General features: G+C 43.0%; 1 protein-coding gene across 3 annotated transcripts in view; it reads left to right on the top strand.

Moving 5' to 3' along the window:
- LOC138173639 (sphingolipid delta(4)-desaturase/C4-monooxygenase DES2-like) overlaps positions 1 to 17,383 on the top strand; it is a 72,859-nt gene extending 55,476 nt beyond the window's left edge. For all 3 annotated transcript variants that reach the window (XM_069103687.1, XM_069103689.1, XM_069103688.1), the window contains one exon: positions 14,722 to 17,383. In XM_069103687.1, coding sequence (XP_068959788.1) covers positions 14,722 to 14,868 — 147 coding nt within the window. In that variant the 3' untranslated portion in view covers positions 14,869 to 17,383. The remainder of the gene's footprint in view (positions 1 to 14,721) is intronic.
- Positions 17,384 to 26,193: the final 8,810 nt, after the last annotated feature.

Genomic DNA, 26,193 nt, shown 5'->3' with positions numbered 1-26,193 from the left:
GAGAGTTGAATTGGGCTCTTAAAGAGAGTTAACAAACTGGAGTATATATTGTAGAGATAACTCCCCCAGCTTTGTCAGCATGAAATTCAATAGGACAGAGCCTGAATTCTTACCCCTTATATATTGATACACCCATGCCCCTTTATCACCCGTGTCTCCGTTTTCTGACAATAAAAGTTGGGTAGAATATTAAAAGATTATCCAATACCTCCCACTCATTTTATACAAGGAGAAGTTGTGAATGTGTACAAGGTCACACAGCTAGTCAGTGGCAAATGTGGAATTTTCAACTCCAAATCCAACCTTACTCTTATCTAAATAGTTACTGACTTGAGCCACTAAAAAGCTATTAGTGTATTTCTATGAAACAATTGATCCCTACTGAATGTTAGGATAAAAACTTAAATTTCTCCCATTGGTGAGGTGAAAGTAACATCAGAGATTTTTTTTTTACAAAGTAATCTATATTTATTTCACCTAATATTGGGCTACAGTGAAAAGGAGGCTCTGCAGTTGAACTTTTTATCTTAATAAAATCAGAGTATGCATAGCACATGCAGTGCTAACATCAAAACTAATTTAATAAGCAATTACTAACTCTACAGCAATTTGAAGTTCAATCTTGATATTCAGAAAATTTAAATCCATTCTTGCATGTGATTTTTGAATACTTATGAACAGAAGATATTGCTGGCTGATAAAACTTTCTAAAATGTTACTGCTGGACATGCAGGTAGTCACTGATTGTGCCAGTACAACAAAGGTAATCCTGTTTGAGGATTGCAATGTGCTAGACATTCATGGAAAAAAGAGCATACACATGCACACACACACAAACACATACAACTAAGCAAAATTTATTCACAAAACATCTGAGAATCTGGACACTTCACAGATGTATTTAGAAGTATTTCATTAGTATAGGACAAATGTTTCCAATCCTTTGTTGTTGTTCATTTGTTTCTGTGGTATCTGACTCTTTGTGACCCCATTTGGGGTTTTCTTGGCAAAGATATTGGAGTGGTGTAGCAGCAAGCACCCCAAGCATCCTCAGGGTTTGCTGCCACCACAGGTTCTTGGATCTGCTTTGATAAAGGAGAGCAACTCAAAATGGGTTAACAAGCTTACTTTAATCAGTCAAACATATATCGTTTACCTTGTTCAGGGGAAAAAGGTCAGCACCCTGAACTTCAAAGTATACAGGCAGAATTATCAAGACAGAAACAGATCAAGTAGACAGATTTCCAAACTGTACAACCATCACATCCATACCCAGTCAACATCTGGGTTTTTCAAAGCGCGGGGGGGGGGGTGCGGCTCAGGACAACGGCTTCCCAGAATCCATATCAAATCACAGAACACTTCTCAAAGTGAGCCCCCTAAACAAAGCTACATATCAGGGCTTATATAGCCTTCTCCTGGCTCAGAGAATGTAACAACCTTATTGACTCACTGGCCAATCAAGAAGTATCTACTGAAAAACAAGCTTCCCACCCCAGGCTCCAGGCTCCAGGTGTACTTTAGCTTAGGGGTAGGGAAGATCTTTAAATTTGCATTTCCATTACAAGTGGTTTTGCCATTTCTTTCTCCAACTCATTTTACAGATGAGGAAACTGAGGTAGACAGGGTTCAGTAACTTACCTGGAGGCACAGAACTAGAAAGTGTCTGAAGCCAGATTTGAACTTAGGAAGGTGAGTCTTCCTGTCTCTAGGCCAGCACTCTATCTGCTGTGCCACCTTGGCAATGCCACTTTTGTTTTACTAGCATTAGAAAGTTATAGCTACACTGCCAATGCCAGGTATGCTCTGCCACGTAATCTATATTCCAGCCAAAATGAATTGTTCTCCATGCTTTACTCTGGCGGGCATTTATTCTTTTGTTCACAATATTATCTATGCTCAGATTGTCCCTCCTTCCCCTCTTCACCTCTTAAATTTCTACCAATCCCATCAAAGCCTAATGCAAATACCACGAAACCACTGTGGATTGTCTCCTCCCACCACCATTTACTGGGTATTTCTGACACCCCCAAATCAACCTTCCCACAGGGATCTTGAGTGGCTCCATCCTTTATAGAATCACAAAACTTAAGAGCTGGAAGGGATCTGAGGGGTTTCTAGTTGAACCAATAACTAAACTCCCTTATGACATCGCTAACTCCTGCAGTGATGGGAAGCTCATTACCTTTGGAGTCATCTCTTTCTGTGTCTCCTGCCTTCCTTCCTTCCCACCTCCAATTTCTCTTTGTTTGAGTCCTGTGCTTTTGGGTTAGTTTGGAGTTGGGTTGGTTGTAGGTTCCCTGGAATCCTGCCCTGTCCCATGCCAACTACGGATACTATGCTTGGAGCCAGGCCTGTCACTTAGAGTTTCCAGACTGGGAATGTGGGCTCCCTTGCCATACCCAAGCTATATGTCCTTCCCAACTACCACTCCTCTCAATAAAAGCAGTTCCCATTTCTCGTGTGCTTTACCATTTACTAAGTGTTTCCCTCACAAACGACCCTATAAGAAAGCGATACAAGTGTGCTTATCTTCGTTTCGGATATCAGTAAACCAACATTCAGAAAGGCAAAGGCAATTGCTATTAGTAAGATTCTTCTCATGGACATAGGCAAAGGCAATTGCTATTAGTAAGATTCTTCTCATGGACGTACTTCTTTTACAAATTCCTTCAAGTCTCTTGGTCAATTGTACCTAAGGACTCACACTCTCATAGGTCCATCTTTGAAAAGAGAAGTATAGATTTATTAAAATAAATGTCACAATCACGATAGAAACATTTTGGCCCATGGACAAGGATACTAACCATTGGTCATCTGAATGAAAATTGGCTCAGTCAGGTAGCTACCTACCTTGCATATGGTCTTAGCTTTAAAAACCTTTAATAGTGAATCACAAATCAGGTGGGCAGAAAAGGTCCTTATGTAGAGTGAACCTGGAGAGACTTTTGAGGGAGAAAACAAACCACACACACACACTTAAGGACAGATGGGGAGTATCCAAACTAAATTGAAAGGATCTCTGGGAAGATGAAACAGAGTAATAAAGATCCTAGTTTTGTTGACCTGGGTTGGTTAGGTGGAAAAAGCAAGTTAGTTTTTTTTAATTCTTTGGGGGTGGAGTGGCTCTTGGGGCAGGGATAGGGGTAGAAGAGAGATGGAGAAAGACCACCCTTCTCTAAATAAGAAACAGGAGTAAGAGAGAAACTCTGCCTCTACTCTTTGGTGCTTAGTCCTCAAACGCATCTGTGATCTTAGAGATTTGGATATTTCCTCCAGGAATGCTGCTACAAACCCACTAATCCCTACCTATCACATCGACTGTAACTTATGCTATTCTCAAAATTTGTGATGGGGGTGGGGGGTGTTCATTCACTCTGCTGGGTTCCTTTCTTGTTTTGCTTCTGACATTACGAGGATCTTAATAGAATATTTGGAGGATCTAGGTAATGCACCAGACTTGGAGCCAGAAAGATCTGAGTTCAAATTTGGCTTCAGACACTAGCTGTGTGATCCTGGGCAAGTCACTTAACCCCTATTTGCCTCACTTCTTCATCTGTAAAATGAGGGCACACTGAAGAAGGAAATGGCAAACCACTTCAGTGTCTTTGCCAATGAAATCTCATGGACAAAACGTCCATAGTGTCATGTAGAGTTGTACACAACTGAATAACAACAACAATGAAATATTTGGGTTCTTCATGGGTTAATTAGCCCCCATTCTTGACATGTGGTTGTTCCATCTTCTATTTTTACTCATACATTTTTTTTTCTTTTTGGAGGGGAAAGGCAGGGCAATTGGTTTTAAGTGACTTGCCCAAGGTCACATAGCTAGTAAGTGTTAAGTGACTGAGGTCAGATTTGAACTTAGGTCCTCCTGGCTCTAGGGCAGGTGCTCTGTTTACTGTGCCACCTGGCTGCCCCTTACTCATACATTTTCTAGAAGAATAGGCTTTGGAACTGGAAGTGTCCTCAGAGGCCATCTAGTTTAATCTCCTCATTTTATGGATGAGGAATCTAAGGCACTTGTTGAATTGTGTCTGACTCTTTGTGACCCCATCTGTGATTTTCCTAGCAAAGACACTGGAGTGGTTTGCCATTTCTTTCTCTAGCTCATTTTATAGGTGAGGAAACTGACGCAAACAGGGCAAAGTGACTTGCCCAGGGCCACAAAGCTAGGAAGTGTTTGAGGCTGGATTTGAACTCAGGGAGATGTTATCCTGACTCTAGGCCCAGCACTCCATGCACTGCACCACCTAGCTCCTCAATGAAGGCGCCGAGAGGTTTAAATACCTTTGCCAAGGTAACATAGGTCATGTCATAGGTGTGATTTGATTCTAGCATTGCAGTTTCACGGTGGCACCATATCAAAAAATTCAGAATCGGACCACCTTTAATCCAAGTATAGGCATTTCTTGAGAATTGACACCCCTCAGAAGTGGGTTAGGTTCCAAGAAGAATCAGCATCTTCAGAGAAAGCAAGATGGGTCTGTAGAGGGTAAAGATGCAATTACCTAACAGAAATTATGAATATTAAAAAGGTAGGAGGAGTTTGTTAAGGGATTAGGTAATGGAGGAAGAGTCCCTTCTATGGTTTGGTGGTCAGACATCCTGGTTGTGCTGCCCTCTGATTGGCTGGCTATTGTGGTCCTGTCTGGTCAGGATGGATAGTTAGGTATTGTGGTCCTGTTTTGGGCCAAACTGATGATGTGATTTGGTTGAGTACGAGAACACACCTGTTCAAATGTGTGAATTGGATCTAGGGGAAAAGATTGTATTGAATCTGGGGGCCTGTAGTGTGGTTCAGGTCAGATTGTGTGGTTAAATCAGAACATGCCTGCTGTTCAGTGGGGCCTGTAACAAAGTTAGAATACTGGGGCTGAGGACAGCTTTATTAGGATTCCATCACAGTTGTGTTGGATTCTTTGTGACCCTCTTTGGGAATTTCTTGGCAGAGATACTGGAGTAGTTTGCCATTTCCTTCTCCAGCTCATTTCCAGACAAGGAACTGAGACAAACAAAGTTAAATGATTTATCCAGTAAGAATCTGAGGCCAGATTTGAAGTCAGGTCCTCTTGAATCCAAGCCCATCACTCTATCCACTGCACCATTTAGCTGTTCCTCTCTTCTCAATATAGATAAATTAAATAACTGTACAAAAAATTATTATTAGGGAATTAGGAGTCTTTATCTACAACCAGACTAATTTACTTGGGGATGGGGGTGGGGATGAGAACTTACTGTAGACTGTTCTACTGAGTTTTAGTTTGGAAATTATAGGCTGACCTTGCATAGTTTCTTTGAACCTTCATTCTTTGACTAATAGCTTAATCCTGAGTAAAGTTGGGTTCCAAAATTGGAAATTCATTCAGTATGTTTTCATGCTAAGCTTTATAATAAATAACCTTGTGGCCAACCAAATGGAGGCTTCCTTGATTCTCAAGGAGAAAAAACAATGGGATCTTTGGAAAAGTCCTAACAGTGCTTTTATGAGGCTACTTCTCTAAACTTTTGCAGTGTTCCAATTATCTTCAGTATATCTGTTAATAAGACTTCCAGCAAGCAATCTGCTAACAAATGCCAAGGCCCCAAAGCATTATTCTAAGTGACAGAGCTACATCTTGAACCCAGTGGTTTTTCCTCTGACCCAGTCTGCTTCTGTACAATTTGGGGGGGATGGACCAAAGAAACTCTTGGAATTTTCTTCTTCTCTTAAAAGAAGCTAAGGAAGCTCATGGAATTTTTAGTTCCCTTCCTGTCTTAGAGGAGGAGAAAATCCATGGGCAGAAAAGAAATACCCTACCTACACTGTGGGTTGGGTACCTTCCAGTTTTGACATTCCATGTTCTATGGTTCGGAGACTTGGAGCAAATAGGAGATGGGTAATGATATTTCATCCCTCTGTACTGACTTCTAGACTAGCATAACCAGGGAAGAAACCATTACTTATTTTAACAATAGAACTTCTCTTTGATGTTTCTCCCTCTCCTCCTCTTCCTCCCCCCTACTCTACCTTTACCTGTCTCAGATTGATGGGATGTCTTATGTACTAAGGTACTACCAAGCCTGTGGAGCTGAACTTTAGACCCAACCAAAACTGAGCTGAATTTGACGGTTTCCTTGCTGACTTGCTTGGTTGGAGACACTGGGCCTTTTGTTTGTTTACAGGGCAGTGTTTTAAGTTGGGTGGGGGTGGGGAGAGATTGCTAGAAAAGTTTTTTCAGCTGGTTTAGCTGGGCAAATGTACACAGCCTTCTCTTGTAAACATCTGTACATGAAAAAACAGAGTACTGGGAAGAAATCCTATCTCTGGCACTACTGAGGCCACTGGCATATACCTTCCTTCTCTCCTTATCTCCAAGAGCAGAAATTTCTTTTAAGGGTCTAGGATATTTCTCATTCTTGTTTGGTGACTGATTAAAATTCAGAAAAATGGGACTAGTCTTCCAAAATGGAGAGCCTCTCACCACCCCCATGCCCCCAGCAGCTCATAGCAGGGGTATAAAATGATGATGATCCTAAGAATAATTTACACTTCTGATTTATACCTTTCTAGGGCTTATCTCATTTCATCTTCACAGCACCCTGTGAAGGAGGCATGACAGAGTGGTGATTGCTAGCTCCATTTTATAGATGAAGAAATTGTGGCCGAGAAAAAAGGAAGAAAGTTGCCCAAGGTCATACAGGAAATTAATAGCTTAACCAGAAGTAGAACCAACTCTCTTGACTCTCAGGTCTGGGCTCTTTAGAATCCAGAAGTCTTTGGCAGAGTCCAACTGGGCTCCATAGCCTTACTCATAACCTATTTTTGCTCCTGGGAAGAATTGGAACCAATATTGGAGCCAATAACTCCAATTGGAGAGTTAAGAGAATGGGGTAAATGAATGGGATTGCAAGTATAACATGCATACAATTTCTGGCACACCATGCTTGTTGAGAACCCCTTCTAGAGTGATCAAATTAGGTTGATTCTGGTCATTAAAACTATAAGGAGTTGGCTTTTCTCAGCTGTCCTCTTGTTCCTAAGAGGAGGGATGACTTCAATCTTTTTTTCCCCTCATTTTATCAACCCCTGAAAAGGCAGACTTGGCACCCCAAAGAGTGTTCTGGGATCCTCAAAGGTCGCCACTTGACAAAATCCCAAGCTGGTGTCCAATTAATCAGTTAATCAATTAACATTTATTAGAAACCTACTATGTGCCAGGCATTATACTAAGCACTGGGGATACAAAAAAGAAAAAAGAGGCAAAAGACATTTCCTGTCCTTAAGGAAGTTATAATCTAATAAGGTGAACAAATATATACTTGTTCTCTTGCAAACAAATATATACCCATGCAAACAAAGATACATAAAGGAAGCTATATACAGGATAAATAGGAAATAATTAACAGAGTGAAGGCACTAGAATTAAGAGGGGTTGAGAAAGACTTCCTGGGATTTTAGTTGAGACTTAAGGTAAACCAGGGAGTAGTTGGAGTGCAGGAGGGAAAGTGTTCCAGGCATAGGGGACAGCCAGAAAAAAAAGCCTGGAGCTCAGAGATGGAGTGTCTTGTTTGGGGAACAGGCAGGAGTCCCTGGTACATGTCAGGGAGTAAGGTAAAAGGAGACCAAAAAAATAGGCAAGGGGTAAGGGCAGAACTGGGTTATGAAAGGCTTTGAATGCCAAACAGCACATTTTGTATTTCCTCCTGGAGGTAATAGGGAACTACTAAAGTTTGTTAAGTAGGGGTGAGGGTGACATAATCAGACTTGCACTTTAGAAAAGCCACTTTAGTGGCTGAATAGAAGATGGAGTGGAATGGGGAAAGAATTGAGGCAGGCAGACCTACAGTAATCAATATGTGAGGAGACAAGGGTCTACCCTAGAGTGATGGCAGTGTTGGGGGTGGTTGTGTGTGTGTGTGTGTTCAAGAGATGTCACAAAGGTATGGGGTGGGGGAGTGATGAGAGATAGTGAAGAATTCTGGTGCTTCCTAGATTTCAAGCCTGAGGGACTGGGAGGATGGCGTTGCTCTTTGGGGTAGGAGGTGGTGGGGCACAATGGACAGAGTGCTGGGCTGGAAGTCAGGAAAACTCATCTTTCTGAATTCAAATCTGGCCTCAGATACTGACGAGCTGTGTGACCCTGGGCAAGTCACTTAACCCTGTTTAACTTAACCTCTGTTTCATCATCTATAAAATGACCTGGAGAAGGAAATCTTTGCCAAGAAATCCCAAATGGGGTCATGGAGAATCTGACACAACTGAAATGACTGAACAGCAGGAGAAGGGGGAGGTTTTGGGGGAAAGATAGTAAGTTCCATTTTGGACATATTGAGTTTACAATGTCTACTGGACATTGAATTTGAGATATCTGAAAGGCGGTTGGAGTTGTGACATTGGAGGTAAGCAGAGAATTTGGGGCAGGATAGGTAGATTTGAGAATCGTCAACATAAAGAGGGTAAATAAATCTGCGTAAGTTGATGAGATCACCAAGTAAAATAGTATAGAGGGAAAAGAGAAGAGCGCCTAGGACATGTATGGTTAGAGGTCATGGTCTGGGAGAGGACCCAGCAAAGGATACCAAGAAAGAATGGTCAGGAAAAAAAACAAACAAACCCAGTGGTCAGGTGACTGCCTTGCTTGTTTGCCCAGTTTAGCTGATTACAGTGCTCTCATTTATCACCCTGGAGCTGTCAGAGGATGACAGCCTAGCATGGGTTCTGGGAAGACTGGTTTTATTATCAAGGTTGTGGATTACCCAGATCTTTGGCTTCCCTTTCCCCTCAGATGGAGCTTCCAAGACTAGTGATGAACCATTAGAAATTCATAACTTGGGTGGGAAATTCCCAATGAGGTCACCGTATTGTGATGGTTTCCAGAGGTTTCTCTTCAAGTGTACATTAGCCTTAATTCCACCAGTACTAAACATACCTGTGGTCATGTCTCTGCCATCTTGTAATCATAGAATTTTAGTATTCCTGTGGTAGCTTAAAAGTAATTTACTCCACCCCCTACTCCAACTCCCTCTGTACTAATACACAGAAAGACATCAGTTAGCATGTCCTAGAACACCTCCAACACCCTGTTGATTTTTTCTTTTTATCTTTAGAGCAAGGTGCTACTTTTTTTTACTCATATAAAATTTTATCTTTTAAGTCCGTTGTTTTACCCTGTCAAAATCGTTTTGGGTCACAACTCTGCCATCTAATACATTAGTTACCCTTTTAAGCTTTGGGCCACCTATGCCTTTATCTAAAGCATTGATAAAAATCTTGACTCTCTATTCTAGAGTACTGGTGTTTCCTAGAGACTTCTCTCCAGGTTGACACTGAGCTATTAGCATTAATTCTACTAGTTCCAATCCCACCTAATGGCAAATGTAGTTGAATAATAGCTCATGAGAAGAAGAGGAGGATTTTAGTGGCTTGTAAATTCAATCTGAATCAACAGTACAACGTACAACCAGAAAACCAAATGCAATCTTAGGTTGAGTTCATATAAATCTGGACTTGAGAATGATGAAGGTTTGAGTCCAGATGTCCTCTGTCCTTGTCAGATCACATCTGGAGTATTGGAGCTCTCTCGTAGGCATCACATTTTACAGTGGATGTTGACAAGCCGGAACATACCTAGACTTGGATAAAGGCAGAATTATCAGATCTGCAGATGGCAGACACCATCATGGGATGGATAGCTAACCCAATGGATAGACTCAGGATCCAAGATTATCAGAGACTAGATAGATATAGCATGGAGCTGAATGTAATGAGATCAGATTAACAAGGGATTAATCTAAAATCTTGCAGTTGAATTAAAAAAAAATGTCACAAGTACAAGATGGAGAGGCATAACCAGATAATGGTTTATCTCAAAAAGATTTATGGGTTTTAATGGACTCCAAGCTCACCATGCCATATGATTTGGCAGACCAAAATCCTTTATGCCATCTGGGGCAGCATTAATGGAGGCATAACTTTCAGGAACAAGGAGGTGATGAACCCTGATCCCTTAGAACAGATTAGTGGGGACTTGCTAGTATCAGCTCCTCTCATGAATAAATGACACCCCAGCCATCCCCAGGCCATACTCTCTTTGCTTTCATTTTTCACTGTGCCCTGTGGGACCCTCCCTTTTAGTTATCAAACCCATCTTCAGCTTAGATTTCTTCCTCTGACTGATGCTTCCTTCTGACCTCACTCCTTAAGACCACTTTCCTTCTCTTCATTCCTGACACATAGGGCAAGGAAGAGGAATTGGTATGCACCTTATTGCCAGTGTTCATCCTCCATCACTCAAGGGGGCTGGGAAAGACTTTAATTTAGAAAGGCCGAGGTCACCTGATGAATTTCAAGCCATCATCTAGCCACTGGTCTTCATGACTGGAGGAGGGAGTGAGGCTGAGGATTTGGGGCGATTCTGCCTCACTTAAATTCAATTCACTCACAGTTCAAAACAACACCCTGTGAGGGGGTGGCTAGGTGGCACAGTGAACAGAACACTGGCCCTGGAGTCAGGAGGACCTGAGTTCAAATCTGGCCTTAGACATAGAACACTAGTGGTGTGACCTTGGGCAAGTCACTTAACCCCAGTTGCCCTCCAAAAAGAAAAAAAAAAAGACAACACCCTGTGATTGGTCCTTATCGAGAAAGAAGGATGAGCAAGGATTGCTACCTTTTCACCCTTGGAAATTCGATGAATCCTGAGTAGCACAGGTTCTTAGTGTTTTCACCTGTGGACTTCCAGGTCATTCTTTTTTCTACTCTGTCAGCTTAGTGCCTAGCTCACAGTTTTCTTTACCCCAAGCCCTGTCCCCTTCAGTACCATGTCCTCCGAGTTCCTCATCCTTCTCATCCTTAGTGACCCTGTCCTCAGTCATACATAGGAATAGTCAGACCTTAGACATTGCTCCCCATTTTTCATGCCCATCTCATCCATTCTCCCTTTTATCTGAATTTTCTCCAATGGTCAGAATTTGTAATTGTGGAATTAGTAATCTGGCAACTCGTCAAGGGTATTATGAAGGGGGGAGACAGTCCTGCCAATCAGGGTCTACAGGCTTCAGCTTTCCCAGCTAATAAACTAAACCTCTAGAATTCCTTTCAAACTCTCAGAATCCGAATGTCTCTGATGCTATGATGTCATCCAGCCCCATTCTATCTCTTCTCCAGAGAGAGTTTTTGCCTAATGCCTTGGGCAAGTCACATCCCTCTTCCAGGACTTCAGCTTCCTTATTAGCAAAAGGAAGAAGTTGAACTTATAAAATCTGTTTTTGGTTTCCTGCCCATAGACTCTTCTTATCTGTGAAATATTTATTGTTCTGTGCCTAGTCCTAGGCTAGGTGCTAAGGGGGAGAAGAGGGGAAGTTACCCGGAGCTCTTCAATCTTCTTCCATTTGTTAGGACATTTCTCTTACATTTCCTTCTAGCTGAGTTATTTCTGTTGTCCAATAACAATCTCCCCGAGGAAGGCGTAAATAGCCCCAGGGGCTTGCTTTGGTTTCTGCACTGAGGCCGATCAAGCTGGGAACACCTACTGAAAACCCCAAAAAGCCTGGCGCAGCGGGATTCTTGTTTGTCAGGGAGGGGATGCCATGACTTGCGAGTGAATTGGATTTAAGTGAAGGAGAGTTCTGCAAAGTCACCAGCTCCCCAAGAGCCATCTAGGTCCAGAGGCAAGATATCAGGAAGCAAGCCAACTCCTTCCCTCAGGGTCCAGATTCTATCCTAAACTCCCAGATGTAATTCCCAGTTTTCCTTGTGGCTGGGGTAGGGCATGGGGGCAGGACTGGGGTGTGGTGGGGAGACCTGGAGGGGAACGGTGGCTTCTTTGGAATCCTCCCTGGAAGAGTAGGATTGGGAGTGGCTTAAATCTGGAAGGGTGACTGTTCTTAGTTAAAGGGAATTTAGCTACCATTCGGGCTTCTGAACTGGAAAGGGACTTCAAACGTCCTTTCATTTTACTGATGGCGAACGTGGGGCACTTAGATGTAAAATGACTTGCCTAAGGTTACATAGGGAGGAAGTAACACTCCCACGTACAGTGTTTTACTGTATATGTTTTCCTTACAACAATCTTGGAGAAGGAGGTCATTCAAGTTATTTTAAAACTCTTTATAGGTAAGGAAACATCCAAAATCACACAGCTAGTTTATGCCAGGTACAGGAACTAAAATATGAAGCTTAAAATGCACACGCACACATACACAAACACACACATACACACCCCATTTTCACTTCCCAATAACTGATGCAAAACACATTGTAGCATTATACATTCTCATCGTTCCCCTCTTTCAATGGAAGAGATTGGATTGCAATCAAAACTGGTTATTGCATTGATATGAGTTTTTAAGTGACTTAATATTGTGAACCTTAGTCCTATTTCAAGTCCAATGTTTTTTTACTATACCACTTGCTTTCTTAGGAAGAACTCAGGGATTATACTTAGTCCAAAGTCCTTATTGACATTATGAAGTGGAAAGGATTTTGGATTTGGAGATAAGGGGATTTAGGTTTGAATTCTGATGTTAGCTATGCAACTATTTGCATAGGGTAAGTCATTATACCTCTTAGGGCCTTGATTTCTGCACCTTAAAATGGGGATAATAATACCATCATTGGGTAGCTAGGTGGTACAGTGGATAAAGCACCCAGACTGGAGTCAGGAAGACCTAAGTTTAAATCAGAACTCAGATATTTACTAGCTGTGTGACCCTAGGCAAGTCATTTAACCTTGTTTGCCTCAGTTTCCTTCTTTATAAAATGAGTTGGAAAAGGAAATGGCAAACCAGTCCAGTGTCTTTTCCATTTAAATCCCAAATAGGGTCACAAAGAGTTTGATTTGACTGAAGCAATTGAACAACAACAAATACTATCCCACTTTAAAGTGGTGTTGTAAGGAAAGAGCTTTGTAAATCTTAAAGTGCTATATGATATGAATTATTGCTGGCAAAGGAAGAAACAGAGACCTCGAGAAAAGAGATTTGTTTAAGCTTTCCTAAACAGCAGAGCTGATTCAAACGCAGATTCCCCAGATCCAGCATTCTTATCACTCTATGACACCATGGGATGCTCTAAATGCTATTTATTTCAAGATTCTTTGCACTCCTAATACAGGCTTGGGCCTGTGAATTAGGGGCCACTTGGATATCTCAGGCCCCTTGGGGACCACTCTGTGCCCTGATGGTATAGACAGTGTCTAGACTGTCTACTGTGTATAGACAGGGGCAGCCATGGATTCTAGAAGCCACAGAAAAGGAAGGATGAGTGTGCCAAACCTTTCCTACTCATAGGTCAAGCTTGAAGCACAAAGCCCTTGGGTGAGGGCTCATAGGCCTATAGAGCTAGAGCTGGAAGGCATCTTGGAGGCTACCTGGTCCAACTCCCTGATGTGGCGTATGGGAATACTGAGGACCAGGAAGACTAAGTAACTTGTCCTAGTTACAAGTACTCTGACTACAAGATGGGTGCTAATTCTGCTCTACTACATGGCCCCTCCATTTCCACTGATGTGTAAAATGTCACTTTGCCTTGAGAACAGTGTCATCAGAGGAGATAGGTTGGGGGAAAGTACAGAAGGAATTAGGATTTCAGAGCTGAGATGGACCTCTGAGATCAACCTATATCTGAACAGGAATTCCCCCTTACACTGCCCGGCTTCCATGACCTCTAGTGGTAGAGGGAACCTGCTACATCCAAAGACCAGCCATTCTACTTTGGAGGCTAGCTCAGTCTGTTAAATTAAGCCTTTTTGCAACTCCTATTCACTGTTCGTTGTTTTGCATTTTGGGCCCAAGCAGGACAAATCTAATCCTTATTTCATAGGCTATCCCAGGGGTGAGGAATCTGCTGCTTGGAGGCCACACATGGCCCTCTAAGCCCTCAAGTGCTGCTCATGTTGGCTGCAGGTTTCCCACCCCTGGACTAGATCCTGAAATACTTAAGACCTTTCTCAAGTTCCAACCACTTTTCCATCCCATTTTATTCTCAAAGCCTTATGTTTTTTGCACTAAAAGAGAAGAATGCTGTAGAGGGGAGTGGAGACTAGTGACTCCATGCACAGTCTTTGCATTCTTTGCTTTGGACTAGCAATTAAGGAACCTAGGTTCTAGCCCCAGCATGGTTACCATCTTGCCATGTTACCTTGGACAGGTCAAGTGAAGGGGTTGGATCTAGATTCCTTGTAGGTATGAGAGACCTGGACAGATGATTCACTCCAATTCTCTATCATGTATATTATACACCTTGTACTAAGGTTCAAAACACAATAACAAAAACAACAGTAGTTGACGTTTCTAGAGTGCTTTAAGATTTTAAGCATTTTTCCTTACAACATTCCTCCATTTTATAGATGAGGAAACTAAGGGTCCTGCAGGGAAACTGGTTGCCAGTGTAGATTGTGACCCTTTTTCAGGAGTCAGCTGGGGGAGATAGCAGCAGAAATGATATAAGAATAGAAGTCAAGAGACCTGTATTCAGGTCTCTGCTGCTATCTGTATGTGACATTGGGCCTCATCTCTAAAATGATGACCTGGGTCATCAGTAAAGTCCTTTTTCTGCTCTAAATCTTAGAGTCTCTAAAGCAGGGGTGAGGAACTTGTGGCCTTGAGACCACATGTGGCCCTCCAGGTCCTCAAGTGTGGCCCTTTGACTGATACTTCACAGGTTCCCCACCCTGCCTAAACTCTTTTTAGCTCTAGCATTCTATGATGCTGACTGATTCTCTTTCTTCTCTCCAGGTACGGAAAATTGCCCCTGAATATTATGACAACCTGCCTCAGCACCATTCCTGGATCCAAGTTCTCTGGGACTTTGTCTTCAAAGACACCATGGGGCCTGCCTCAAGGACAAAGAGGGTCTACAAGAAGGCCTTGAAAGCCTTCTAACCTGCCTCTCTATTCAATTGATAGGGCCATCTTGGGCCTGGGTCGGGGACCTAACTTGGTTGGAAAAAAAGGTTGGCCCAGAAGTCCTCAATGTGAACTGTATGTAGAACCTGAGTTGTTATCTGAAATGGCCAAAATACTGAAATGTGTCCTTGTTTAAATAGAGCAGAAACAACAAACCCCACCCACCTCTGTCCTGCCTCCAGGAAGCTCCCATTACACTCTGAGCAGGGGGACAGATCCCATGACCCGCTGGACTTTTTGCTTCAGTCCTGAGAAACAAGAGAGAAAAAAAAACAGAATTCTTCCTTTGCACTGATGTGGCAGCAAAAGAACATTCGTTTTGAATCAGAAGATCTGGGTTTGAGTTCTGGCTCTCCTGCTTTTACTGTATTCTGAACCAGAGCTGTTCTGGGATGGTTGGGCTAAGTAGATGATCTTGAAGATTCCTTCCAGTTCTAGATTCTGTAATCCAGTATCCTGAAGGTGGCAGGGAGGAGGAGGGATAGGCTGTTAACTTTGCTCAGGGGTGGTCTGGGGCTCCTTACTAAAGGACCCCAAGGGTAGTTCTTATACTATTCTTGGGTTGTTAATATTTTTCTGCACCATGCAAATTTGGGTCCATGCAGAAGAACTGGTTCTTCAGCATTTTCATTCCCCTGGTGCTTTTTGGCTTCTTGTTCCTGAGCACATGCCATGACTGGTCTCTAGGGCAGAAGACAGTGTTAGATCAATCCAGTACTGGATATCAGAGCCACTGGAGGGGAAGGGGATGGGGAGCAGGGCTTAGGCATGCTCTAAGTATCATTTTTTCAATGAAGAAACTGAGGCCCAGAGAATTCCAGCAACCAAGTCACTCTGCTGGCAGATCTGGTATCAGAATAGCCCAAATCCCTCACCAACGTTTTTCTACTTTGATCACATTGCTTTCTTCAGGTATCTTCATTTGAACAGGGGCATTTTTTTTTAAAGACTTCAAGAAATGAAGTTATAATGGCAGTGTAATAGGCACTCAGTGGAAAAGGGAGAAATACATTTGAGTCAGAGTGCTTTTTGCCTTCTCATATCATACCACTCCCTTATCCTTAACTTGTGGCCCCTAGGGCTGGTAGATGTGGCTCCACCAAGGTCACTCCTGAGTAGCTGGGTGGTCATGGACATCAGCCTCCTTCTTGGGACAAAGCCTTCTTTGCACCCCAACCCCTGCAAATTGAGTCCTCTGACAAGCCAGTTTTCTTTGTGAAGGAACCTTGGGCAGGGTCGTTTTAAGTCCAGTGAAAGGTGATGATGTGGAAAAACCTCTGGGTCCAGAGGCGGGAGTCTGGATTCCTATACTGTCACCAGAACCTTGTGTGACCTCTAACAAATAATTTCCCCTCTCTGGGTCTCAAGCTTCCTCATCTATAAGATTAAGTGATTGGGATGGATTATCTCCAAGGCCCCTTTCAGTACTGACATTCTATAGTTGTAGGGTTCCAGGGCTGCATTCCCTTTCGTTGATGACTAAATTCTTTAAATTCTGATGGGGGTCAGTTTCATCTCTTTCTCCCAATATTGCCCAGGATTTCTAAACAGCCTGTTGTGATACCTCTCCTTACTTGAAGACCAGCTGCTTAGAAGGGTCCGTTGCTGGTCTCTGTTGAAGGGTAGAGAAATATGGGAAGGATTGTTCTTGAGAGGATCCAGCCCTGGTCAGCTTGGGGCCTACTGGGATCAGAGGTCAGGAAGGTTGGCCTGCACTAGCATTATGATACTGGAGTCCTCTAATAGATCATTAGCTTCTTACTGTCTTCTTCCCACACCACCAACAGTAGACTGGCCACTGCTGTGGCATAGGAAACCTGGGACCCCAAGGCCCAGAGAACTGTAAACCAGAGCCTATGATCCAACTTCCCCTTTGTTCCTCAAAGGATGCTCCTGTAACAACTGTACCGAAAGGGAGGGGTCTAAGGTGCTCCTTTTCTCAGCCCCAGAAGAAATAGCCTTTGAGATGGAATTTGTATTCTTATGGACATGTTCCAGTCTTCCTAGTGAAATGTCCCCAGTCATAAAAGGTAATGACCTAAAAATGACCAGACCTAAAAGGTACTCAGAAGCAAGGGACAGATTCTTGGATCTGCCATTAATATGCTGGATGACTATGAATGAGTCGGTTTGAAGCTCTGAATCTCGTTAAAAAACTCCTTATAGCTTCAACATTCTACATTCCATGAGTCCAAGCTCCCTTCCAGTTTTGATATTTTATGAGTCTAATGTTCTCTTTTATGTTTATATATCACTTTATGCTTTTCAGAGCAGCTTCCAGAAATTCTTTGGAGCTCGTTCTTAGGGTCACCAGTCATGAAGGGGTAGGAAAAATATCAATAAATTGGCCTATGGGCCATTCCACTGGATAATTCATCTGGCCTGTGAGGCCCTTGACCAGAGCTGTCCTGTGAAAAACAAATGTAATAAATGTTTGAATCTCTTGTGTTTCTGAAGGTTATCTGGACTTAAAATAAAATAATTAAATCCAGTCTTGGATTTTCTTTGTTTGTGGGATATGCTTATAAGGAAGGTGGGATGGGGAGGGGATGGCCTTGAGGTTTCCAGCCTAAGGGGAACAGCTATGGTCCTTGTGTCCTCCTCTGGGTCTAGACTCCTCCTTGTCTTTCCCTACGTTCCAGACTAGAGTGGGGCTAGAGATAAAGAGGGTCCTATGTAAGAATTTATTCCTAACCAGAGCCTAAAAATCTAGAAGGAAGAGACCACACCTCCACTTTCCCACCAAATGCAACTGGCTAACCTGGTGTTGATCGGACATCAGCCCATGACAGAGGAATCAGGAACACTTATTTGGATCATTCCTCTTCCTTCTGATTCCACCCAAGAACAAGGTCCCAGGTCGCTATTTAAGGATCCAAACTGGGCACTGTCCCTCTGAAGACTCAAATAGCGGCTGATGATCTTCCCTCACCTCCGTAGACATTATCACCTCCTATGTGAGGATAAGTTGAAGCAATTGGGGAACTTGGAGGAGAGAAAATTTGGGAGGGACAAACATCACTGTCTTTAAGTATTTGACGTCCTGTGGAAAGGGGGATTAAAGTTGTTCTGCTTAAAGTAGGGAATAGAAGGTCCAGTTCAATATTTCAGCTTAGTATAAGAAAGACAATTACAGCCATCCAGCAATTGAATAGATCTTATCTTGGGACCATGATTTCTGTCACTTGGAGGTATTTAAACAATGGCTGAAATGTATGTAGAAGGGATCTGTTAGGTAAGGAAGGGGCTAGATATTTAAGAACCTTTGTGGCTGTAACTTCCATTCTTTCATTTTAAGATCCCTTGCAGTTCAAACATTCCATATTCTAAGGTTTTTTTTCCCAGCTCTTACATCCATTTTATAATGACTTTTTCTCAGTCCTCAACATTTTGGTCCTCTGAAAACCTTTGACACAGTTGATTACTCTCTTCTTGATAATTCTCTTCTCTGCAAGTTTTTGAAGGACTGCTCTCTCCTGGGTCTCCTCTAACCTGATTGGTCCTTTTTGGTCATTTGGCTGGGCCATTCTCTAGGCCTCCATGAGTGAGTAACTATGGGTGTCCTTGGAGGCTCTATCCCATGCCCTCTTCTCTTTTCTCTCTATACGGTTGTGTTTGGCGATATCATCAGCTGCCGTGGATTCAATGATAATGACAATTTTATCATTTTGTTTATCCAGCCTTAGCTGATGCCCAGTCTCACATCTCTAACAGCCTATTGGATATCTCCACCTGGATGTTCCACAGACATCTTCACCTCAACCCATCCCAAACCTATCCCCTCTTTTCCCTCTCAATCGTCCTCTTCCCAGCTTCTCCATGATTGTGGAGGGTACCATCCTCTTCCCAGGCACCTAGATGATCCATCACTCTCTCTCTCCCCAGTATCCAATGTGCTGCCAACTTCTGTCCATCCTCCCTTCACAACATCTTGGGTACATGTCTTTTTTCCTCTGTTGCTGCCCCCACCCTAGCGCGGGCTCTCATTGTCTCATTCCTGGAGTATTATAATAGTCTGTTGGTTGAGTTCCCTGCCTCAAGTCTCTTCTCCACTCCATCCCATCCCCCACTCAGTTGTCAAAGTGATCTTAAGGGCAGCTAGGTGGCACAGTGAATAGAGTGCCAGGCTTGAAGTCAAGAAGACCTGAGTTCAAATCTGACCTCAGACACTTACTAGCGGGGTGATCCTGGACAAGTCACTTAACCCTGTTTGTCTCAGTTTCCTCATCTGGAAAATGACCTAGAGAAGGAAATAGAAAACTACTCCAGTATCTTCGCCAAGGAAACACTAATGGGGTCACAAAGAGTCATATGGGACTGCAACAACTGAACAATAACAAAGTGTCTGAGGCAGGATTTAAACTCAAATCTTGATTCACACTCTACCAATTCTCATTTTGGGGCAGCTAGGTGGCACAGTGGATAGAGCATAAAGGCTGGAGTAAGGAAGACCTAAGCTTAAATCCAGCCTCAGAAACTTACTAGCTGTGTGACCCTGGGCAAGTCACTTAACCCTAATTGCCTCCCCAAAATAAAAACAAAACAAAACAAAGTGATCTTAAAGCACAGCTCTGACCATCATTCCTCTCTCCATTCACACCCTTCCCTCTGCCCACACCCCACACTCCAAGTCCAATGGCTTCAGATCACCTCTGGAATCAAATAAAACCCCCCATTTCAGCTTTTAAAGTTCTTGATTACCTTGCCCCTTCCTACCTTTACAGTCTTCTTACACTTCATTTCCCTTGGGTATTCTCTAGTCAGCTGGCATGGGCCTCCTTGCTGTTCCTCTTCCATGTTTCTCAAACAAGACACTCCATCTCCTGATTCAGGGCATTTTCACTGTGCCCCATGCTTAGAATTCTCTCTGCCCTCACCTCTGCCTCCTGGTTTCCCTGGCTTTCTTCAAATCTCAGCTAAAATTCTACCTTCTGCAAGAAGCCTTTCTTGGTAACCTTTAATACTAGTGCCTTCCCTCTGAGGTGACTGCCAAGTTGTTTTATATATACACACATGTACATATGTATATATCTATGCATATATATGTACATATATGTAAGTGTGTTTATCTATATCCATGTATAATGCATATGATTAGGAGAAGAGAATTTTGCTTTTGAAGGTGGTTATACTCTGGAATAAATTTGGTTGGGGAGATTCAGCATTATCTTTTATTATTTCTTGCCCTTTAAATGTAGATTAGCTAACTAATCATTATTCCAAACTCTTGAGTGACTCTAATCCTTTTATTTTTATAGATTTCTTTCCTCTGAATGGTGCATCTAATAACCTACTAAGGTGGAAATTATTCTTTGGGGGGCACTAGGGATAACAAAAGCCATAAAGCCCAGAGAAAATCAAACTCAGGGACAATCTGTTTAGATTAGATGGTTCTTTCTTCCTTCAAGACAGATGCTTCCATTTTCTGTTTTCCACTCCTAGACCATAAACACACTGACAGAGTCTGGTATCTCCAGGACAACCTTTCCTGAAGGGCAATTGGCACAGGAAAGAGCACAGTAGAAAGCAGAAAAACCAGGAAGTGGTATCAAACCAGAGCCAATGGTTAAATTTTCAGTTCAAGAATTTATGCCTCAGAAATCAGCAAATGCTACAAATCAAGGCTTGATTTTTTATTTTTTGATAGTCTAGACTTAAGAAAGTGAAAGGGGGGGGCAGCTACGTGGTGCAGTGAATAGATCCCTGGAGTCAGGAGGACCTGAGTTCAAATCTGACCTCAGACACTTGACACACTCACTAGCAGTGTGACTTTGGGCAAGTCACTTAACCCCAATTGCCCTCCAAAAAGCAAAAAAAAAAAAAAAGAAAGAAAGTGAAAGGGGTAGCCAGGTAGCACAGTGGACAGAGTGCTGGGCATGGAGTCAGAAAGACTCCTTTTCTTGTGTTCAAATCTGGCCTCAGACACTTATTAGCTGTGTGATCCTGGGCAAGTCCCTTAACCCTGTTTGCCTCAGTTTCCTTATCTGTTAAAAATGAGCTGGATAAGGAAATGGCAAACCACTCCAGTATCTCTGCCAAGAAAACTCCAAATGGGGTCACAAAGAGTTGGACACAACTGAAAATGACTGAACAACAAGAGTTATGGAGAAAATGTTAATAAAGCAGATTAAATTAAAAATATATCTTGCTTTTTGAAGAGCTGGATGTTAAATATTTACTAGCACACTGCTGTCTGGGGGCTCTAGTCCAGGGATGGGGGACCTGTGGCCTTGAGACCACATGTGGACCTCTAGGTCCTCAAGTCTGGCCCTTTGACTGAATCCAAACTTCACAGAACAAATACCCTCAATATAAGTATTTGTGTAAAACTTGGACTCAGTCAAAAGGCTGCCCTCAAGGACCTAGAAGGTCGCATGTGGCTTCTAGGTTGTAGGTTCACCATCCCTGCTTTGGTCCTTTTCTGCCAGTCCTGGCGTTGCTGCAGTATGATGGCCCCTTAGGGAGAGTGGGTCAGGCTCCATGCTGAGCCAGCACAGTGTGAGGTGTGCCCAGAGTCAGATCGAATCTCTCTTCCCTCTCTCCCCTCCTCCAACCCCCCAGCTCTGTGCTCAGCCACCTGGAAATCCCACCACTTTTAACTCTCCTTTGGATTTAAGTTTTGTTTTCCCCAAGTTCGGAGGCCCTGGAAGGAATGAGACTGACAAGACAGAGGCCTCAATCAAAAACCTCCTTAGTTTAAATCGTTGTTGGCCCTTCATTTTCGAAGTGGACCAATGACATCATGGTGATGTCTTGACTTGCATGAGAATTGGATTTAAGTGAAGCAGAGCTGCACAAAGCTGTCACCTTCGCTTTCCCTTCCAGAGTCATCTAAGTACAGTGCAGGGTAAAAGTCGAGGGGACTGGTGATGGTCCAGGATGCAGTGGATGCCCTTGGCATCTCTGATGTCTGACCAAGCTCAAAGTACTCCATAGTGCCAGAATCAGCTGCCCTCATGGCCACTGGAACAATCGTTCTCATCTGCCCATTCCACCAGGGGAAGTCTTCATGTGCTTGGGGCAGACATCCCCCTAACTTGGTTACCCTCAGCCTTTGTTTAGCTCATGCTCCCCAGCCAGTGGCCACTGCATATGGTACTGATTTTTGGAGCCACGGGTGGACACCAAAGGTTGATGAGCTTGGCAAGCCCCCCCACCAGAAGCGCTAGGCCTCCTGAACACCCCTAGTTTGAATTAGTAGTTAAAAGAATGTTGGATTTAGAGACAGAAGATTCTGGTTAACTAGTTGTATCGCCTTAGCAAAATAAGATGCTATTCAAATATTTGGGTGATATTATCATTATTTAATTTTCCCTTTCCATTGGGAAAGCTAGTTGACAGTAAAGAGCTGAGGAAAGGGAAGCTTTGGTTTGATAGGAGCAGAGCTGGTGGTGGTGAGAAACAGAAACGAGTTGGGACATGACCAAACAAAAGTGACGAGGGAGAGGTCATAGGCAGCTGGACAGAGCACTGGACTTGGAGTCAGGAGGATAGATAGGAGATTACATTTTGCCTCAGACACTTATTAATGGTATGACCATTAGGTAAATCGAGGTTTTTCTTGCCTCAGTTTCCTCATCTGTAAAATGGGGGAAATAATAGCACCTACCTCTCAGGGCTTACGTTTGTAATGTCATCAGTCCTCTTTGAAAATGAGGGATGAATAACAACAGCAAAGTGTGAGAATCAAATGAGATCATAGACATAAAGGGCTTTGCAAACCTTATAATGCCATATTAATGCTATGATAATGATGTCTCATGTTATGAAAAAGAACGCTTTTTGGGAGGGAGGTTCAGGCATTTTGGATTCATGTGCTAGTTTTGCTTCTCTTACCTTGGGCTACTTATTTCTCCCCTTCCTAACTCTTAGTTTCCTCATCTGTAAAATGAGAGAGTTGGACTAGCTGACTTTTAGGAGCTCTTGCAAATCTGGAATTCTATGTTCTATGGATAATCAGTCCAGATAGGGAATCACTAGCAAAGCAGGGACATGCTTAGAAATTCCTTTTTGGGGATAAAAGAAACTAGGGTCACCAAGAATCTTTCTTAAAGTAATTGGAGAGAGGGTAGCTAGGTGGCACAGTGGATAGACCATTGACCCTAGAGTGAGGAAGACCTGAGTTCACATCTGGTATTAAAAACTTTTTTTTTTTTGCTTTTTGGAGAGGGGAAGGTAGGGCAATTGGGGTTAAGTGACTTGCCCAAGGTGACAGGGCTAGTTTTTGTGTTAAGTGTCTGAGGGTGGATTTGAACTCAGGTCCTCCTGACTCCAGAGCTGGTGCTCTACTCACTGAGCCACCTAGCTGCCCCTATAGTCTCAGAAACTTGCTAGCTGTGTGACCCTGGGCAAGTCACTTAACCCCAGTTGCCTCCCTCCAAGCCTTCCCAAATAAATGAAAAATAAGAAAAATTAAAGTGATAGGGGAGATAGGCTACTACCTGGATGGCCCTTGTCAGCTATGGTTCACACTTTTTTCCCCAAGCTATTCTTTCCTATAGAATTAAACCCCAAATGACCCTAGAAATGAAGAAAAGACAGGACCTGGGTATCTATCCTGCTGAGAGGGAAAGAAGACAGGAAAGAAGGAAACAAGCATTAAGTATTTATTATGTTCCAAGCACTGTGCTAAGAGCTTTACAAATATTATCTTGTTTGATTCTCATAAAGTCCTTGGGAGGTAGAGGCCATTTTGATTCCCATTTTACCATTGGGGAAACTGAGACAGAGGTTAATTGACTTGCCCAAGGTTATATAGCTGCCAAGAATCTGAAGCCACATTTGAACTCAGGTCTTACTGACTCCAGGCATCTGCTATGCCATCTAGCTGCCTCAGTGGGCTACAGATAGGAAGGCCACCTCTTTTAGGTCACACTAACCATTCATCTTTGACAACTCTGAACACTTACCTCCTTCAATGAAACTCCCCACAGGGAACATTTATCTGGGCTGATAAAAGTCTTTTGTAGGGATCTGTAGCAGGCACCAGACCTCTTTCTAAGTAATATTTTAATGGCCTTATTGTCAGAGGCTCAAATAAGACAGGATGTCTTCCATGCATGGTAGTGGGGGTGAAAAAAAAAACATCCTGTAACCTTTGAAGCTTGGGTTCCAGTCAAAGATGTTTCTAGGAATCTTTACACAGTTATCCCTTCCACATCGCAGGGGTGAAGGGTATGGTGTCTGTCCAACCCCCATCCCCATCTGGAAAATCCATGTAAAATTTTTTGGCCCTCCCTTTGTACCAGAGAAGTGTGAATTTCTTCTTTTTCTTTTATGGGGTATTAATATTATACAAGATTATACATACATTTTATGCATTCCTGAGTTTTTAAACTTTTTCTGTGTCATCTGCTGGCCTCTCATTGTCTGTGGTTTCTGCAAAACTCCCCTCCCAAATTCCCATTTAATTTCTTATGCTGACCCACAATATAGCAAAGCTACAATGGGGAAAGTGGCGATGTGGAAGAGGATGCCTGTACTCAGGGCAAGTCCTAGAAACCACAGACAGGATGAGCAGTGGGAAGTACACCTCAGTTAGAAAGCGAGGGTGACCTTGGGACTCTGGCCCCCCCATTGCTACTCTGGGACCAAGCAGGGGAGGAAGAGAATTCAGCCCACCACATATCAGCTTCCTATCCACTCATCATGACTACTGTCTAGATGCTAACCTCTGCGGCATCCAGGCTGCTACAAGATGGCAGGTATCAGCAGGGCCCTCTCAATCTGGCATCTGAGGTCAAAGCTCCAGGGACTCCAACCTATTTATGGCTTGCCCCCTAGGAAAGCTTCCATGATCACCATTGTTTCCAGCCAACGTTCCCTTCTGACCTAAAATGCTGGACTTGGAGACCATAGTTTTTGTTGTTCAGTCATCTCAGTAATGTCTGACTCTTCTTGACCCCATTTGGAGTTTTCTTGGTAAAGTTGCTGGAGTGTTTTGCCATGTCCTTCTCCAGCTCATTTTCCGAATGAGGAAACGAGGCAAACAGGGTTAAGTGACTTGCCTAGGGTCACATAGCCAGTGTCTGAGGCCAGATTTGAACTCAGGAAGATGAGCCTTCCTAATTTCAGATCCGGGACTCTATCCACTGTGCCACCTAATTGTCTCCTGTTCTAGAGAGAAGAGGTCTAGGTTCAAATCCCAGCTTTACCCTTGATTAGTTTGGCTGACTATGGGCAAGCCACTTCCTGTTTCTGAGCTTTAGTCTTCTGCAAGTTGTGGATGATAAGAATACACTAAGGCAGAGGTTCTTAGCCATTTTGGGGATCATGGACTTCTTGGGCTGTTGGATGAAGCCTATGGATCCTTTCTCAGCATAATGTTTTTAAATGTACAAAATACATAGGATTTCAAAGGAAACTAATTATATTGAAATAAAAATGTACTTTAAATCCTCTGTCCTCATCTAAGTTCAGGGACCCACTGAAATCTATCCATGAACTCCTTAGGGGTCCTTGGACCCTAGCTTAAGGATTCTTGTACTAAGTAGATAGGTGATCATGTGAAATCACTTTACCTACCTCAATTACCTCATTTGTAAAATGGCCTCCACCTCACAGTGGTGGTATAAGTATCATAGAAATGATGTGGTTTCTAACAGTCAGTTATTAAGTTCTAGTTTATAATATAAAGGTGTTGGGATTTTTTGGAGATTGTGTGTGGATTTAGACTCAGAATTCCTGGGTTCAAATCCTCACTCTGCCTCTTATGAGCTGTACCACCTTGGGTCAGTCCCTAGACTTTTTCAGCTCACAGCTTCCTAATAAATAATGGCAGGGAGTCGGATGGGATGACCTCTAATGTCTCTATGGTCCTATAAATGATGGCAGGATGATCGTAAGGAAATGCGTTTTGTTTGGCTTTAAAGTATATTAGAAACATGAAGGGTTTTTTTTTTTCCTTTTCTTTCCAGAGAGGTATGGTATGGTGGGAAGAATTCTAGATTTGGAATTTGGAGACCCAAGTTTTCTTCCTGACTCTGATAATTCTCAGCTGTGTGACCTGGGCTTGTTTCTGGTAAGATGAGGGGGCTGGTCTAGACTTGAGAGGATGGTTAAGGCCGTCTCTGATTCTTAGATCTTATGTTCTCCTTGTCTTTGGACCTCAGTTTTCTTATCTGTAAAATAGAAAGGGCGCTCCCTCACCATAATGAAGGCCTCGTGAGGATGAGATGAAATAACAGGTTGGAAAACGCTTTGACACATGGAAGGGGCCAGTACAAATGGGACACATTGCCATTATATTAGCTGATGTTTTTATGGTTGATGAGACAAAGCCAAGACGCCAAGAGCCAGTGC

Source organism: Petaurus breviceps, unplaced genomic scaffold (genome assembly GCF_028583685.1).
Source record: "Petaurus breviceps papuanus isolate PSGF00001 unplaced genomic scaffold, PetGlider_PUasm1.0 63, whole genome shotgun sequence".
NCBI classification, from domain to species: Eukaryota; Metazoa; Chordata; class Mammalia; order Diprotodontia; family Petauridae; genus Petaurus; species Petaurus breviceps.
Note: the sequence above shows the minus strand (reverse complement) of the source record. Positions and strands in the feature narration are given on the sequence as shown.